The following is a 16753-nucleotide window of genomic DNA, read 5'->3' on the forward strand; positions in this document are numbered from 1 at the left end:
CTTCCGATTCTGCGTCTCCCTCTCTCTCTCTCTCTCTCTCTCTGCCCCTCCCCCGCTTGTGTGCGCGCTCGCGCGCTCTCTCTCAAAAATAAATGAACATTATTTAAAAAATAAAAAAGTAGTTCCTAGCAGGGTACCTGGGTGGCTTAGTTGGTTGAACATCTGACTCCTGGTTTCAGCTCAGGTTATGATCTCACAGTTGGTGAATTCGAGCTCTGCACTGGGGCCTGCACTAACAGTGCACGGCCTGCTTGGAACTCTCTCCCTCTCTCTCTGCCCCTCCCCTGCTCACTCTCTCCGTCTCTCAGAATAAATAAATAAACTTAGAAAGTAGTTCTTAGCGTTGAGGAGTACTGCAGAAGAGCAGGTGAAGGGCCATGGAGCTCTTGCTGGTGTGAGTTCAGCTAATCCCGGTGGTCGGAGGAGGGAGGAGGGACTGATTCAGGCAAAAGCTGTCCTTTTCTAGTGTATCCACAGGCTACAAGGTGGGAGTCCAAGGACCCAGATCAGCAATGGATGATTTGTGTTTGTTATGTGTCTGACAGGCATGTTCTAAAAATCACTGAATTTGAATACTTTTGAATGTGACTGCCTTTAGGCTGAGCAGCTCTCTCTGGTCTGCTGTCTTGTACCCAGGTCACTTCCTTCATCTCCATTTTAACTACCCTCTGGCTTCAGCCCTTTGAGTTTGTTATCCTGATAGATCTTTTCTGGGCTCCACCTCATTTTAATCAGTAGTCTCTTGATTGCAAGTGATAAAACCTCAGCTTGACCTGTAGACAAAGGGAAATTTACTGATAGGTGACAGATCCTTTTTACATAACTACAGGAAAGGCAGGGTTGACAGCCTCAGGGCTAGTTGGAACCTGAGACCTGGACCTGCCAGAGATACCTACAGTCTGTGACTCTCTTCCACTGCAGACTTGTTGCCTCAGCATAGTGGGAGCATGGCCACCAAAAGCTCCTAAGCCTCACTGCCAGAAAGGGGCTCTTCCCTTGGATCCACTTTAGAAAATTTATAGGATGTTCTTGTGTAGTCCAGATGTCTGCCCTTGGACCAATTACTTTGGCTGGACAGACAGGGCTTGTTGGGCTTGTTTACCAGCTGTGGGACAGGAGTCAACCAGCTTTGGTGACTATAAGCTGGACATCCCATTATTATCTATTATATAGAATATTCGCAGTGTTGCTTTTTATGTCCACCACTTGGAAGTTCCTTCTCTTGATCAGAGTAATTTGCTTGGTGCACAAAGAATTTTCTTTCAGGAGCTTTTAGTACTGCGCTGAGAATTATAACATAATGTACACAGAATGTGTTCTATCAGTTTGCTTCATGAAATGAGATGGTCTTTCCCTGCGCCTTCTCACCCTTCTTATTCAGGGGTCCCCTATGCAAAGTCAATAGCTTAGAATAGCCCAGAACCTCAGCTTTGAAGGCACTAAAAACTCCCTCAGTGCAATAGTTGGGAGATTAGCAAGTTCAAAATTTATGGGTTTTTTTTTTTTTTTAACGTTTATTTACTTTTGAGACAGAGAGAGACAGAGCATGAATGGGGGAGGGTCAGAGAGAGGGAGACACAGAATCTGAAACAGGCTCCAGGCTCTGAGCCGTCAGCACAGAGCCCGACGTGGGGCTCGAACTCACAGACCACGAGATCATGACCTGAGCCAAAGTCTGCCGCTTAACTGACTGAGCCACCCAGACACCCCTCGAAATTTGTTTAAACACAAAACACAGAAAAAAGTGACTCACCATAGGTCACCGCGGTGGCTGGTGCCATGAATTTTTTTTTTGCCTGCCCAAGCTCAAAATAAGCTGGCATGACTCGCTCTGACTTCATGTTGAATCTAAAAATGGGATCACCATGTTCAGGCTGCCCCTCAGCAGCTCATGTGCATCGTTGGGAAGGTGAGCAGCACTCCGCCTCTCCCTTGTGTTTTATCCTTGGTGAAGAGCAGAAGCTCTGCGGCATGATGCATCTGGATTAAGTTTTGGTTCAGCACATACTTTAGGCTCTCATGCCCGAGCTAACTCTGAAATGAGGGTGATAATAATACTTATCCCACGGGTCTGTTGTGTACATCGGCATCTGACACATGAATTGTATCTAGCTCAGTGACTGGTACAGTCAGTGCTCAGCAAGTTTGATCTGTCACTGTTGTTATCATCGCCATGGCCATGCACTGGCCCCATCCCGTGGCCCAGAGGTTTAAGGGCAATCAGTGTAAGAAATGGAACAGGGAGTTGGACCGGATGCTTTTCAGAGCTCTGATTTCCTCATCTCATCCTTCTACATTTTCAGGACAAGAGAAAGGGAAGGAAACCCTCTTCTCAGGCACCTGCTATCTGCCACACATCTTCATACAGATATCATTTAGTTGTTCAAAGTTTCCACGGCTTTTTGTCTGATATCTGTCTCACCACATCTGTAAATGTCATAAGTGCAAGACTCCTTTGGTCTTTTTCAGTGCTGGCATAGAGTAGATCCTCCTTAAGCATGTGTTGAATTCAACTTTGCTGGCAACCCCAATTGAGGTAGATGTTGTTAGTGTATTTTCACTGTTGCTAAAAATGAAGGTTTCCAAGCATTACTGCTGCTAAGTAGTGGAACCAAGCTGAACCCAGATTTTTCTGGCTGCTGCTCCAGTGCCCTTTCTTATTTACAAGTGCAAATGTGGATGAATTCAACCAATTAGGAGTACCTCTCTGTGATATGCAAATTGGGTTTTTAAGTCCAGCTGAGGAAGTCAGCTCCTTTGTCCCACTGCTAGTTAATCTGCGCTTAAATAAAGGTGGAATTGCAGACCTGAAGTATCATTTTTCAAACAGAGGCTCTTCCGAAGGCCATTTGATCTGCATTGGAAGGAATAATACCAATGGTTTCCATTTTTAAGGCAGTTTAGAAGTTTTCTTCTAAAAATTCCCATGAGCACCATTTATTGACCTTTATATGTCTTTCTTCTCTCTTTTCAACTGTGATCCTTTAAAGTGGAAGCCACAGGATCACCTTCACTGTGCATCCTTTCTTTCATGGCTGACTCTGAAATCCAACCAGATGCATTTAAGATTTGAGTTCCTGAACTTTGATTCATTCAGCATGGGCCCTTTTTCAAGCTCACAGTCTATTCTGCCGTATGTTGAAGAAACAAGACAAAAAGTCAACATGCTAATGTATGGGAGACACATAAAAAGATACAACTCAATAGTGCAAAAATTGTGGTAAAATAAATTGGTCATGCTATGGAAGGGGCACTGCCCAGAGGCTCAGGGAATTATGGCATGAAGTAACTTTTGAATTCATGTCATATAATCTGTTTAAGAGCAGAATTTGGCAGGGGAAGAATTCTAAAGTCTTTCTCCCATATGGGTGAAATTTAGAGAGAATTTATATCTAAATGAGAAAGAGTTGTGGTCCTAAAAAATAAGTGGACAGATAAAGGTAGTCACAATTATCCAGAAGACCTAGGCTGCAGTCTCAGGGTATTATGTGGTGGGGTTAAATTTCTCAGGTTGTAAACCAGTAGGGAATTGATGGGACAGGATGAGATTGTAACCGAATCTAGTAATAATGAATACCTGGGCATGACCTGATCATTATCTCTTGTATTGTTACAGATCTGATGGGGGGAGCCTATTGAATTAAGGGTATGTCAATATGTTCAAAAAAGAAACTGAGGTGGAAGTGGGGGTAGGAGGTATCAGGTACTATCCCAGCATTCCCCAAAGGAGAAAATGTCCTTTCCATGTAATTACTTTCACCGGCCCTATAGTAAAGTTAGGAATATGAATTTGTCAGAGCTTGATTCCATTTACTGCCATGATTAGCACCTTTATTACATATTTGGTTTTTGCCACCTACCCTGCTAAGTGCTTTTCATGTATTGCTTCGTTTAATCCTTTCAACATCCCTATAGTGTAACAACCTTTATTTCTTCCCATTTTATAAATGAGGAGACTGAGGCTTGGAGATGTCAGAAAATTTGCTCAGGGTTGCAAAACTCTTAAGGAACTAGGCTCACAAACTCCTACCACTTTGCTATATGCCTCTCTTATCTCCAGATAGCTTCCCTACCTACAGTCTGTATGTTATACGTGCCACCTGGGTGTCTTTCAGACATTTACCAGGGGCTAGAGTAAGCCAGCCTTTGCTCCTATCCAAAACAGTCACACTCCATGTTCCCTGCCTTGTCCAAGTCCCAATGCAGGAGTTCATGCCTGACAGAGTAAACCATCTCATGATAATTTCCCCTATAAATTTGCCTATAAAGAAGGATGGGATATGGTGGGAAGCAGACATAAGCATTCTGGTCAATTTGTCGGTGTCGATAAGTTGCCCTTTAGGTATGCAGTGGTTTCCTATGTGTTTTGGTAGTTTCTTGCTCTCCTAAGTCTGGACTCTGCACTTTTCCATGGGGTTTAGGACTAACTTTGTACCCCCCAGTGTCTTTAGTGAATATATTTTGCCTCTAATTGAATATCTTGGGCAGAAAGATGTTCTAATATCAGAGCTTGAACTATGAAAGAACTAAATATTCAGTGTAAATACAGATGTAGAAATTACTAGTATGGCAAAAGAAGAAAAAACTCACCTGAAGGGACCATCAGGGGATATCTGATGGGTTTAAAGCCTGATAGATCTGAAAGTCCCCAAAAGAAGCATTTGGAAGTGACAAGCCTATGTTTACTTCTGAGAGTTAGTTGAGTTGGATGAAGAGAAATTTTGACTGGTGCTTTGTGGTCATTTTTGTAGTAGAACCAAAGCTCCATGGTGTTTGCTAAAGTTGGAGAGTGCAAGTGAGCCCTAAAATACTGTTAACCACTTGTATCTTTTCCCTTTTAGGAAGACATCTCCCAGATCATTGATCAAGGTGTGGTGGCAGGTCAACAGAAGGCACTGGAATGCCCAACTGACAGTGTACGTAATTTCCACTTTAGGTTTCACTCTACTGGGATGGTGTGCATTATAAGTGGGTTCCAGAAAAAAAGGAGGTGATTACAATGAAATCAAATCCTTTGTGACTTGCCAGGAGGTTATGGTATGTCTTGCAACTTGAAGTCAACCCACAGCCGTATAACTGATTCTGTGTAAGGTGTTTGGAAATATTCTCTGTGCGTCTTCCTGGACCAATACCCTGAACAGGTGTTTAAAAGTGGGCCATTCCTGCAAACACACCTGCACTTAAATTCTGAGAGTGCCATGTCTTAATGTCATAAATAAAAATTTTAGGTGGGAGAATGCATTGTTCTATAAAAACATAAATACAATAATGTTGTATTGCTCCTTGCATTTTAAGTTTCACTTCACTTAAAAAAACAAAACTATACATTTCTGTCAGATTTTTGTACTTTTGTTGCTGTCAAGTGTGTTTTTTAATCTTGATTCTCATTTCTATATTCTAGTTTATATTTTCATGCTGCTAAAATTTACATTATTACTGTACTATTCTTATGTTTAAGGAACTAGAACTTACAAGAAATGCATAATATTTCAAACATTGCCAAAGGAAACGCCTTTGAAAAGTCTCCAAAATTATATGCTAAAAACCTAAATAAAAATGAGTAGGTGTAGGGGTGCCTGGCTGTCTCAGTCGGTAGAACATGAGACTCTCGATCTCAGGGTTTTGAATTTGAGCCCCATGTTGGATGTAGAGATTACTTAAAAATATAAAATCTTTTTTAAAAATGAGTAGGTGTAGGAAGAACCTTAAAAATAACCACATTCGGTTCAACTGAAAACGTATAAGCAATTTTTAATTTAAGGACACATTTTTTACTTTATGTAATGCATTCGTAAATACTATTAATGTGTTAATAATACATTATATGCTGCCACTTACCACAAGGCACATATCAGCCATCTCGAAAATGTTATTTTAGAATAACATTTTATTCATCATCTGCCCTTTCCTTTCCCTGTTGGAAAATGAGCACTTAAATATCGAAAGCATTTTCCTTTGGGAAAGCGATTGTAACCCTTTTCCGTGGCTACAGAAGAGAAAGGGCCCACAGGTCAGTGAGCAGCACGGGCACCCAGGCTGTGTCAGCTCATTATGACAACTTCCCAACCACTTGAGCTGTTCCAAACCAGCCCTGACGGTTTTCAATCAGGAGCTGGCTGGTCATTTATTATCAAAGGACATAAAAACATTAATAGCTATTATCAGTTGAACTCTTAAGCTGTTCCTGGCACAGTGATAGGTTTACCTATATACTTTTCTCTTTGATCTTTACAGCAGGTTTGCAAGGTTTAGAGACAATGCCACCAATTTACAGATGAGGAAGTTAAGTACAAGGAAGTTAAGTGACTTGCCTGTGGCCACACAGCTATCAGTAGTAGCAAACTCAACAATTCCTATCTTGTTTTGAATGGTGATTTTTTTTTCCCCATCATAAAGACCTGATGAACTGTAGATCCTTTTCTCCAGAAAAACACTGATTAACATAATTTTGATACAACACAGGATTTTTATAATTCCCAAAATGCCTTCTGTGGATCTCTTAGAAACCCATTTACCCCACGTTAAGAATCCATGGTTTGGGGCGCCTGGGTGGCGCAGTCGGTTAAGCGTCCGACTTCAGCCAGGTCACGATCTCGCGGTCCGTGAGTTCGAGCCCCGCGTCAGGCTCTGGGCTGATGGCTCGGAGCCTGGAGCCTGTTTCCGATTCTGTGTCTCCCTCTCTCTCTGCCCCTCCCCCGTTCATGCTCTGTCTCTCTCTGTCCCAAAAATAAATAAAAAACGTTTAAAAAAAAAAAAAAAAGAATCCATGGTTTAACTTTAAGCAATAATTCTTAAAACACAAAATGTGCCAATTTACTTCGTTTAGAAGGGGCGTTCCGGCATCCATAAATTTTAAAAGCTCCCTAGCAATTTTTGTTATAAAGACAGGGTCTGAGAATCACTGGTTTAGTTAGGTTAGATGGCCTATAACATCCATTCCAACTCTCAGGTTTGAATAGAAGACATTCAACAGAAAATCCAATCTTTCTTATCTTTCATTCTTGTTAGTTTGGTTTTGTGCCAATGGATGAGTCACAGGGAGCATACATTCCATCCTTCACCATACCTACCAACAAGAAGTCTGCCTCTAAAAGTATATGTTGGACTTCTCACTTGGTTCCTGTGGACTTTTTCCTTCTTGTTGTTGTTTTTAACGTTTATTTATTTTTGAAACAGAGAGAGACAGAGCATGAGCAGGGGAGGGGCAGAGAGAGAGGGAGACACAGAATCCAAAGCAGGCTCCAGGCTCCGAGCTGTCAGCACAGAGCCCGATGCGGGGCTCGAACTCACAGACCATGAGATCATGACCTGAGCCAAAGTCGGACGCTTAACCTACTGAGCCACCCAGGGGCCCCTATTTCCTTGTTTTTTAATTGAGTTCAATACTATCAATATCTGTTGGAAAGCTGTTATACACAATGAAATGGAATGCTACCTGGAGCTGAGATGTAATGATGCAAACATTCCCTGCTATTATAAAAGTGATAATGTCATGATTGTGGTCTCTTGTACTTTCCTGTTTTAAAAATCACATCATTTTTTCGTTAAAAAGAATTCTTTAGCTTCCATTTTGCTTTGTTATTGATATTCTTTTTAAAGATGATACACAACAAAAGTGGAATTTAAGTACTGTATGAGTTTAGATTAGGCTCAATCTCTACAGGAAGTATCTCTTCTATATAAAGTATGGGTATGGTCAGTCTAAGAATGATTATCATTCTTATTTGATTACCATCCTCAAAAAATGCATCCATTTTTTGGTCCAAGATGGCTTCTCCAGTTATTATCACCCCATCTGTATGCCAGTTAGGGAGAAGAGGAAGGCAGGATTCTAATCCTTAAGAGAATGACCTGAAAATTGTACAGGTCGTATCTGTTTACATCCTACTGGATAAGAGTCTGCAGATGTATCTGGCTGCAAGGAGGCTAGAAAATGTGGTCCTTAGAGTAATTGATATTTAGGTGGCTCCATTGTTCAGTTTTCTGATAATAAACCTGTATTTGTCATTTTTCCACTGCCCTCGTTTTTGAAATCACTGAAAATATGTCTTTGAATAAATCTTTTTAAGAAAGTATATGGTCATTATTAAATGTTGGTGATAGAAAAACTGCAGAAAAGAACGTTCATAGACTCATTGCCAAGCGGCTGTTTGATAAACATTTTAAACTTGTTGCATCCTGGGGTACTTGGTGGCTCAGATAGTACAGCATGCAATTCTTTTTTTTTTTTTTTTTTTTTTTTTTGTGAGAGAAAGAGTGTGTGCATGCATGCAGAGAGGGAGTGAGAGAATTCCAAGCAGGCTCTGCACTGTCAGTGTGGAGCCCAAGGCAGGGCTTGATGCAGGGCTTGATCCCATGAACTGTGAGAACACGACCAGAGCCAAAATCAAGAATTGGAGGTTCAACCAGCTGAGCTACCCATGCACCCCTAGCATGCCACTCTTGATCTCAGAGTTGTAAGTTCGAGCCCATAATGGGGATAGAGATTACTTAAAAATAAAATCTTCTAAAAATAAAAATACAATAATTTGTAGCATTGTTTAGCTGCTGACTTTTAATCCAACCTCTTCCTCTCATTAGTTTGTGATTTCAGATAATGACAATGACTTCTGTATCTGGAAAAGAGAGTAATAGTGTCTAACCCTCCAGGTTCTTCTTATAAATGAATGAATTCATAGATGTAAAAGTGTTTTTGAAAACTAGAAAGTACAATGCAGATGCACAATGGGTGGTACTGTTTTAGTTTTTATATACTGTACAGCACCTTGTAGTGAGGCACAGCCTTCCACTGACAGAATCTTGAGGTATCATTATTCTGGAGCAGTTACCTTGATCCTATTTCTAGACTCCAGGGACAGCCTGGTGCTTCACTGCCTCCACCAGAATCTTCCAGCTGGGGATGGGTTCCCTGGCTAACTACAGATCAAGAAGGCAGGTCAGGTCACTACCTATATTTCTTAACTGCCTGTGAAGCAAGCATGGAATCCTTTTGGTTTTTCTTGGTTTTCTAATACTAATATTCATTGGAGGTCTTATCAACCCAAATCCAGAATGACAAGTTAATTTTCCAAAGCTCACGTAGCAAAGGTCTCTGTACCTTCACTGAATTACAAATTCATTTTCGACTGTGAATTTCCATGTCTTCAATTTTGCTCTTGTATATCCATTCATTGACTCATTCATTCATTCATCAAACATTTATTGAGGCTCTACTATGTTCCAGGCACTGGGAGTCAATGGTGAATAAGGTACAGGTCTTTGAGATGAATTAAAATGTAATTGGTGTACCTGGCACTTAGTAAGCTTTCAGTGGATGCTTATTTCCTCTTCCTGACCCTCATGTTGCTCAGTTAAGCTGCCTAATGCATTTGACTATTGTGGATGTGTCCAGAAGAGATGGACAGTGTTGTATGCTCAGAACATCTGCAGCATAGATTGCTTTTCACCGGGCACAGCATAGGTATGTGCACTTCGCATTGATTTCATCAGTAAGTAGAAATTGTAAAAATTTTTGTTCTGCTTACCAGCCCCAGCATCACATACAGACCACAACGATAAGTATTGTCAGCTTTTATCCTTCTTCCCTTCCTTGATCCATCCCTTCACTGAAGCATTTTAGATGTAAGATTAAAATAGGGAGGCACGGGGGATGGGACACAAATCATCCTAACTCCCTCCTGCTACCTCTCCCACTCTAAATTCTCAGAAGACATTATTGGAGTGCTGCCATTGTTTTGGTAACAACACACCAGTTTTAAAGTCTTGTGCTTTTGTTATCTTTCTCCTCTTTGACATGCATCTAATTTTCCTTTCTTTTGTAGGCTGTCAGCCAAATGAAACAGCAAAAATATTCGACGAAAGTTTCCTTCAGTTCACAAGAGATACCTTTAGCACCAGCTCCGTCATACCATTCAACAGATGCAGACTTCCCAGGCTATGGTATGATTCTTTCTCTGAGCAAAATTGAATTGACTCATCAGACATGAGAAAAGGAAAGGGATTGTGATGTCCTGAAAAGAGCACTGGACCAGGAGTCAGGAAGCCTGGCTTTGCACCCCTCCTATACTTTCTTAGCTTTGGGACTTGGACAGGTCACCATTTTCCTCATCTCTGTTTTTGGAATTGCCTAGTGCTTATTGAATATAAAAGTACTAGAACAAAAAAGGCCCTCAGTAAATACTGTTTGAATATGAGGCTTACAAATAAATTATTCTGTACTCTCTCCAAAAGAGTGTGTTTAGTTCATGAGTAATACCTCTTAAAAATCATATTCAGTCAAATTGTTAGCCTTGCATATGTTGATATAAGTTATTTGAAGACTGTTAATTTTCAGTGCTTAAAGACAAGAGTATTCATTTTCTATCTTTGGATTCCTGGCATGAATTATGCTGACTGGCAGTTGAAAATAGAATTTCAAAATGAATAATGAGTATTTCTACTCTGTTTTTATATTATATAAGTCAGTTTTTAAAAAGCCTATTTAAAACATTATGCTTACCAGTGGCAAAACACAACCCTGAATGAATTTAGCAAGCCTGACACCTTTATGGTATTAGTCTTTTACATGTTTTTCATAAACATTAACTCAATAAAAAATTTAGCAAGCCAGTATTATTCTGAAGTACTGGATTTTTACTAAAATTCTTGATGAATGTGGTCAGCAAACTATGACCCGTGGGTCAAATTTGGCCCACCATCTGTTTTTGCATGGTCTCCAAAAATGGTTTTCATATTCTTAAAAGGTTGGAAAAGTCAAAAGACTATTTCATGAAAGTCATCTGAAACCCAGACTTCAGTGTCCATAAATAAAATTTAAAATACTATGCTCATTTGTTTATCTGTTGTCTAAGGCTGCTTTCACACATTAAGGATAGAATTGAGTAGTTGCCACAGAGAATGCATGGCCTGTAAAGCTCAAAATACTTACTATGTGGCCTTTTACTGAGAAAGTAACAATAATTTACCAATTGAGTTTTTATTTTATTTTTTATTTTTTAAAATTTACATCCAAATTAGTTAGCATATAGTGAAACAATGATTTCAGGAGTATATTCCTTAGTGTCCCTTACCCATTTAGCCCATCCCCCTTCCCACAACCCCTCCCGTTACCCTCAGTTTGTTCTCCATATTTATGAGTCTCTTCTCTTTTGCCCCCCTCCCTGTCTTTATATTATTTTTGTTTCCCTTCTCTTATGTTCATCTGTTTTGTCTCTTAAAGTCCACATATGAGTGAAGTCATATGATTTTTGTCTTTCTCTGACTGACTAATTTCACTTAGCATAATACCCTCCAGTTGCATCCACGTAGTTGCAAATGGCAAGATTTCATTTTTTTTGATTGCCAAGTAATACTCCATTGTATATATATACCACATCTTCTTTATCCATTCATCCATTGATGGACATTTGGGCTCTTTCCATACTTTGGCTATTGTTGAAGTGCTGCTATAAGCATGGGGGTGCATGTGCCCCTTCAAAACAGCACACCTGTATCCCGTGGATAAATGCCTAGTAATGCAATTGCTGGCTCGTAGGGTAGTTCTATTTTTAGTTTTTTGAGGAACCTTCATACTGTTTTCCAGAGTGGCTACACCAGCTTGCATTCCCAACCAACTGAGTTTTGATATGATGTATCACATATTTATATCTCAATAACAGAAATTAATCATCCTATAATTTAATCTGTGGAGATTCTACTCGTTCAGTCATTTCCTTACCAAACATTTATTGGGGGCCTGGTATGTCAGGCTTTGGGCCGGATTGTATGGGAGAAATACATACCAAGACTGACTCAGGACCAGCTAGAATGAGGCAAAAATGGAGGAAAAGAAATGCCATCGCCAGCATCTCTGACTATGTATTCTCTCTCTTCTCATCCAAGAGGCTAAACTAGTTATTTACATAAGGACAAGAAACTTTGTAAAGCATTCATGAAATTATGCCACTATATTGTACATGGTTTTTACTGTAAATGAATGGAAAATGCAGTGTGAATTACATATGCTGCAAAAAGATCTGGAGTGAAATTAGGTTTATAATTTAATATTCTTCTAATAAGGCATTTGTTATTGAGGCTGCGTCACTAAATTTCTCACTCTTAACCAAGAGACCATTAGATTAACAAATTCCATGTGGTCAGAAAGAGTGACTATATGAATGCTACATTATGCCAGCTGCTGGACTGGGCATCTTACACACATTGTTCATTTAATTCCTATTAGAAAGTGGCTCGTTGCATGCATCTTTTCAGATGAGGAATGAGCCTCAGTTTCACCCACCTATTAATTTCCTTCCTGGGAACTTAAATCCGTGTCGCCACCACTCCAAAACCTGCTTTATTATTATTATTGCTTACGGCAGAACCCTCCACAGACTTACCTACAGCCTGTTCCCTTTTGTTTAATATCAGAGATTGGCAAACTTTTTCTGTAAGGAGCCAGATAGTAAATATTTAAGGCTTGTGGACCATATGGACTCTGTTGCAGCTACTCAACTCTGTTGTCATAGGGTGATAACAGCCATAGACTGCAAGTAAATGAACAGGGCTATGTTCCAATATAACTTCATTTATGGACATTGAAATTTGAATTTCATGTAATTTTGACATGTCTTCAAAAAAATTTTTTTTTCATTTTTTTTTTCAACCTTTTGAAAATGTAAAAATCATTCTTACCCCGCAGACCCTTGCTTGTACAGATGTTTAATGAGCTTTCTGGATCCCAAGTTGGTCCCTGTGCATTAGCTGCAGCTGACCAGCAGGTGGGGCTCTTTATTATCAGCCCTTAACTAAATTCTACCACGTTGTAAGAATCAGTACTTGTGATGATTAAGCTTAGTTGTCAGAAAAGATGACATTCTCTGGAGGCTGTTATTTGTATAAGAATCTCTTGAAATTAACCTTTTGAATATTTTGATTTTTCAATTAGTTCGGATCAGTCATCTGGAAAATGCACATATGTAGAAGTTATGCCAGAGAAAGGGGTTGTATTAAACATCTTTTCCTAGCCAGTAAATATTTTTTTTTCTTTTAGTTTTTAGAGAAACTCAATCTAAAAGCAATGATTTAAAAAAGTAAATGTTGGGGCGCCTGGCTGGCTCAGTTGGTAGAGCATGAGACTCTTGATCTCAGGGTTGTGAGTTCTACCCCACATTGGGAATAGATGTTACATTAAAAAGTTAAAAATGAAATCTTTAAAGAAAAGTAAAAGTAGATCTTTATAAAATAGAAATAACTCGTAACGAGTTTTTCAGTCATGGACCCAGTAATTCTTTTTTTTTTTTTTTTTAAGTTTATTTATTTTTGAGAGAGAGACAGAGAGAGACACAGAGAGAGACAGAGCCTGAGCAGGGGAGGGGCAGAGAGAGAGGGAGACACAGAATCTGAAACAGGCTCCAGGCTCCAAGCTGTCAGCACAGAGTCCGACAGGGGGGCTTGAACTCACAAATTGTGGGATCATGACCTGAGCCGAAGTTGGGCACCTAACTGACTGAGCCACCCAGACGCCCCATCCCAGTAATTAATTCTTAAATGTGTTTGTGACACATTATTATTATTTTTTTTTTACTATGTATTTGGGGATCATTGTTCAGTAATTATTATTTTCAGCTAAATCATATTTTATTGATTAAATCCTTTATACATCTTAATTGGTGTGCTATGCTTTAATTGAAAGAAGCATGAACTCTTAGTGTCTTAGAACTGTAACTCAGAATCTTCTATCATTCTAGTCTTTATTTTCATTATAACGTATGCCTATATGTACTTAATCATTTCATCATTTTTCCATACCAGTTTTCATGGTGTATATTAAGATTTTAAAAACTTCAAGTATAGTTAAAATAAATGATTGAGTAGGGGGTGGTTGTTGTTTTAATCTCAGAAGCGTCAGGTTTCATCCCTTCCTGAATGGGCGTTAAGGACCCAGCGTTTCCTTCATGGTGCTTAGCAGGAAAATAGCGAAATGACGAACACATGCAAACCCCGCGCTCCCCAAGTAACGAGTGTGCACGCCGGACTACATCTCCTACTAGCCGGTCATTCTGTGTTCAATCCTCCAGGCGGTTTCCAGGCTCCTCTGTCAGTGGACCCTGCCACGTGTCCCATTGTTCCTGGCCAGGAAATGATTATAGAAATATCCAAGGGACGTTCAGGTCTTGGTCTCAGCATTGTGGGAGGAAAAGACACACCTTTGGTAAGTTCCTAGAAGTAAAGTGTATCTATACCGTTACAGAGTTAGTTAGTTGTGGAACCTTATTATGGCCTTTATCACTTCTATGGAAGACTTGGCTTTTTCATGGAATGAGAAGAAGCATAATTATAAATAGATATGCATGCATATTCTGGCCAGCCTTAAGTTTTTCTCAGTGTTTAATTTTCATCAGGATTTTCTCTGTCTAGGACATGGAGTTTTTTTTTTTTTTTTAAGTTTTATTTATTTTTGAGAGAGCACAAGCAGGGGAGAGGCAGAGAGAGGGAATCACAGAATCGGAAGCAGGCTCCAGGCTCTGAGCTGTCAGCACAGGGCCCAGTGTGGGGCTTGAACCCATGAACAGTGAGATCATGACCTGAGCAGAAGTCGGGCGTTTAACCAACTGAACCACCCAGGTGCCCCTGGAGCATTTTTTTATAAATGCTTACTAGACCAACAGCATTATAGCAGCATTTAGACATATTATAACAAGATTATAACTGGGAACACCTGGAGTTAACTAGCTCAGCAGCCAGTTTTAGCTCTCTGCCTTTTCATGGAGTAAGATTTAAATACAGTTTAAAAATACAGCTTGGGGCGGGGGGGGGCATCTGGGTGGTTTCTTCGGCCCAGATCTTGTGTTTTGTGGGTTTGAGCCCTGCATTGGGCTCTGTGCTGACAGCTCAGGGCCTGGAGCCTGCTTCAGATTTTGTGTTTCCCTCTCTCCCTCTCTGCCCCTCCCCTGCTCGCATCTGTCTTTTTCTCAAAAATAAATAGACACTAAAAAAAAAAAAAATACAGCCTGGGGCCACCTGGGTGGCTCAGTCTTAGGTTAAGCTTAAGCGTCTGACTCTTGATTTCAGCTCAGGTCATGATCTCAGGGTTTGTGGCTTTGAGCCCTGCGTTGGGGTCTGCACTGACATCCCAGAGTCTGCTTGGGATTCTCTCTCTCTTCCCCTCTTTCTGCCCCTCCCCTCCCCTCCCCAAACTAAATAAATAAAACTTAAAAAAAAAAAAAAAAAAAAAAAAAAAAAAAACAACCCTAAAAATATAGCCTGAAAGTGCAACGTGGATGGAACTGGAAGGTATTCTGCTAAGTGAAATAAGTCAGTCAGAGAAAGACAGATACCATATGTTTTCACTCATATGTGGATCTTGGGAAACTTAACAGAAGACCATGGGGGAGGGAAAGGAGGAAAAGAAAAAGTTATAGAGAGGGAGGGAGGCAAACCATAAGAGACTCTTGGATACTGAGAACAAACTGAGGGTTATGGGGGGTGGGGGAGAGGGGAAAGTGGGTGATGGGCACTGAGGAGGGCACTTGTTGGGATGAGCACTGGGTGTTATATGGAAACCAATTTGTCAATAAATTATATTTTTAAAATAATAAATAAATAAAAACCAGACTTGAAAATAATGATGATAATAATAATACATAAACAAGAGAACATTTATATCACTTCAAATAAATAAATAAATAAATAAATACATAAATAAATAAAAATATAGCCTGGACCAAACCACTTGAATGGAAACTTATAAAGAAAAGGTTGCCCATTTCCTCAATGACAAAAGCTGAACAGACAGCATTCCAAGCCATATAATTAGAAATGTAGGAAAGTTCTGGGGTCTTAATATGCTAAAGACATTGGAGTAGTATGCAGAAACTACTGGTCAACCTTGAAGATTGGCTGTTTCTCCCTTCCAGGGCCTGTTTCCTCATTTATCCAAAGAGATATTCGTAAATATTAAATAAGCCGAATTTGTATAAATCTGTATTTAAAACGAACGAGGGAAATCATATTTTAAGGAAATTTTGTAATGAATTCTTTCATGAAGAAGTAACCCTCTGATTTGAGTTTTGTAGATATAAGTCTATACTGCTTAAAATAAGGCAGAACTAGATTTTCCATAGGAAATCAGAAGACTTACTTTAAATCAGCATGTTTTGCCTAGCTAAATGAGTTTGTTAACTGATTTTTTCTTTTGTTTTTGTTTTTGTTTTTGCTTTGTGTGGGTTGGTTAGAAAACCTGAGTAAGATGTGCCCATGCTGCACTTGGGACTTTACTATTGCGTATATTTGTGCTGTTGGCTGCTAGTTTGGAGGCTTCCAGTGCTCCTTTTCACCTGCTGCTTCTTGGATGTGAGGCTATTTGCTAAATACTACGTTCTGCTTCTCTTTGCCACCACAAGGCAGCCAAAAAAAAAAAAAAAATCTTTAACAGCATTCTAAAGTTCATAATATATAGTTCTGCCTTTTGAGACTATAAATCCCATTGTCCTTGGAAGGATAAGCACCACTTTAAAAATGAGAAATGGGGTGCAGCTTTTATTTTTCAACCTCAGGTACCTCATCCAAAGCTGTAAGTTAGACTCACTAGTTAATATATAGCCATGTCTGTTTTTGGTGAAGCTGAACAGCTGGGGGGTGGAAGGTGCTTTAACAAATAAAACCACTGTTTACCACAATGAAGATCTTTTGTTTCCTTCTAAATTTTGACATGGAATACATAGCCTAATTAACATGCCAGGTCATATTATCCAGTCAGGTCATGGGATTGCAT

At 39.7% G+C, this 16753-nt stretch overlaps 1 protein-coding gene across 1 annotated transcript in view; it reads left to right on the plus strand.

Moving 5' to 3' along the window:
- The window catches only part of PATJ (PATJ crumbs cell polarity complex component), a 362131-nt gene that overhangs the window by 281518 nt on the left and 63860 nt on the right, over nt 1–16753 (plus strand). The window contains exons 33-35 of the mRNA XM_042997423.1: nt 4842–4916; nt 9822–9939; nt 14058–14191. Coding sequence (XP_042853357.1) covers nt 4842–4916; nt 9822–9939; nt 14058–14191 — 327 coding nt within the window. The remainder of the gene's footprint in view (nt 1–4841; nt 4917–9821; nt 9940–14057; nt 14192–16753) is intronic.

The sequence above is a fragment of the Panthera tigris genome, chromosome C1 (assembly GCF_018350195.1).
Source record: "Panthera tigris isolate Pti1 chromosome C1, P.tigris_Pti1_mat1.1, whole genome shotgun sequence".
NCBI classification, from domain to species: Eukaryota; Metazoa; Chordata; class Mammalia; order Carnivora; family Felidae; genus Panthera; species Panthera tigris.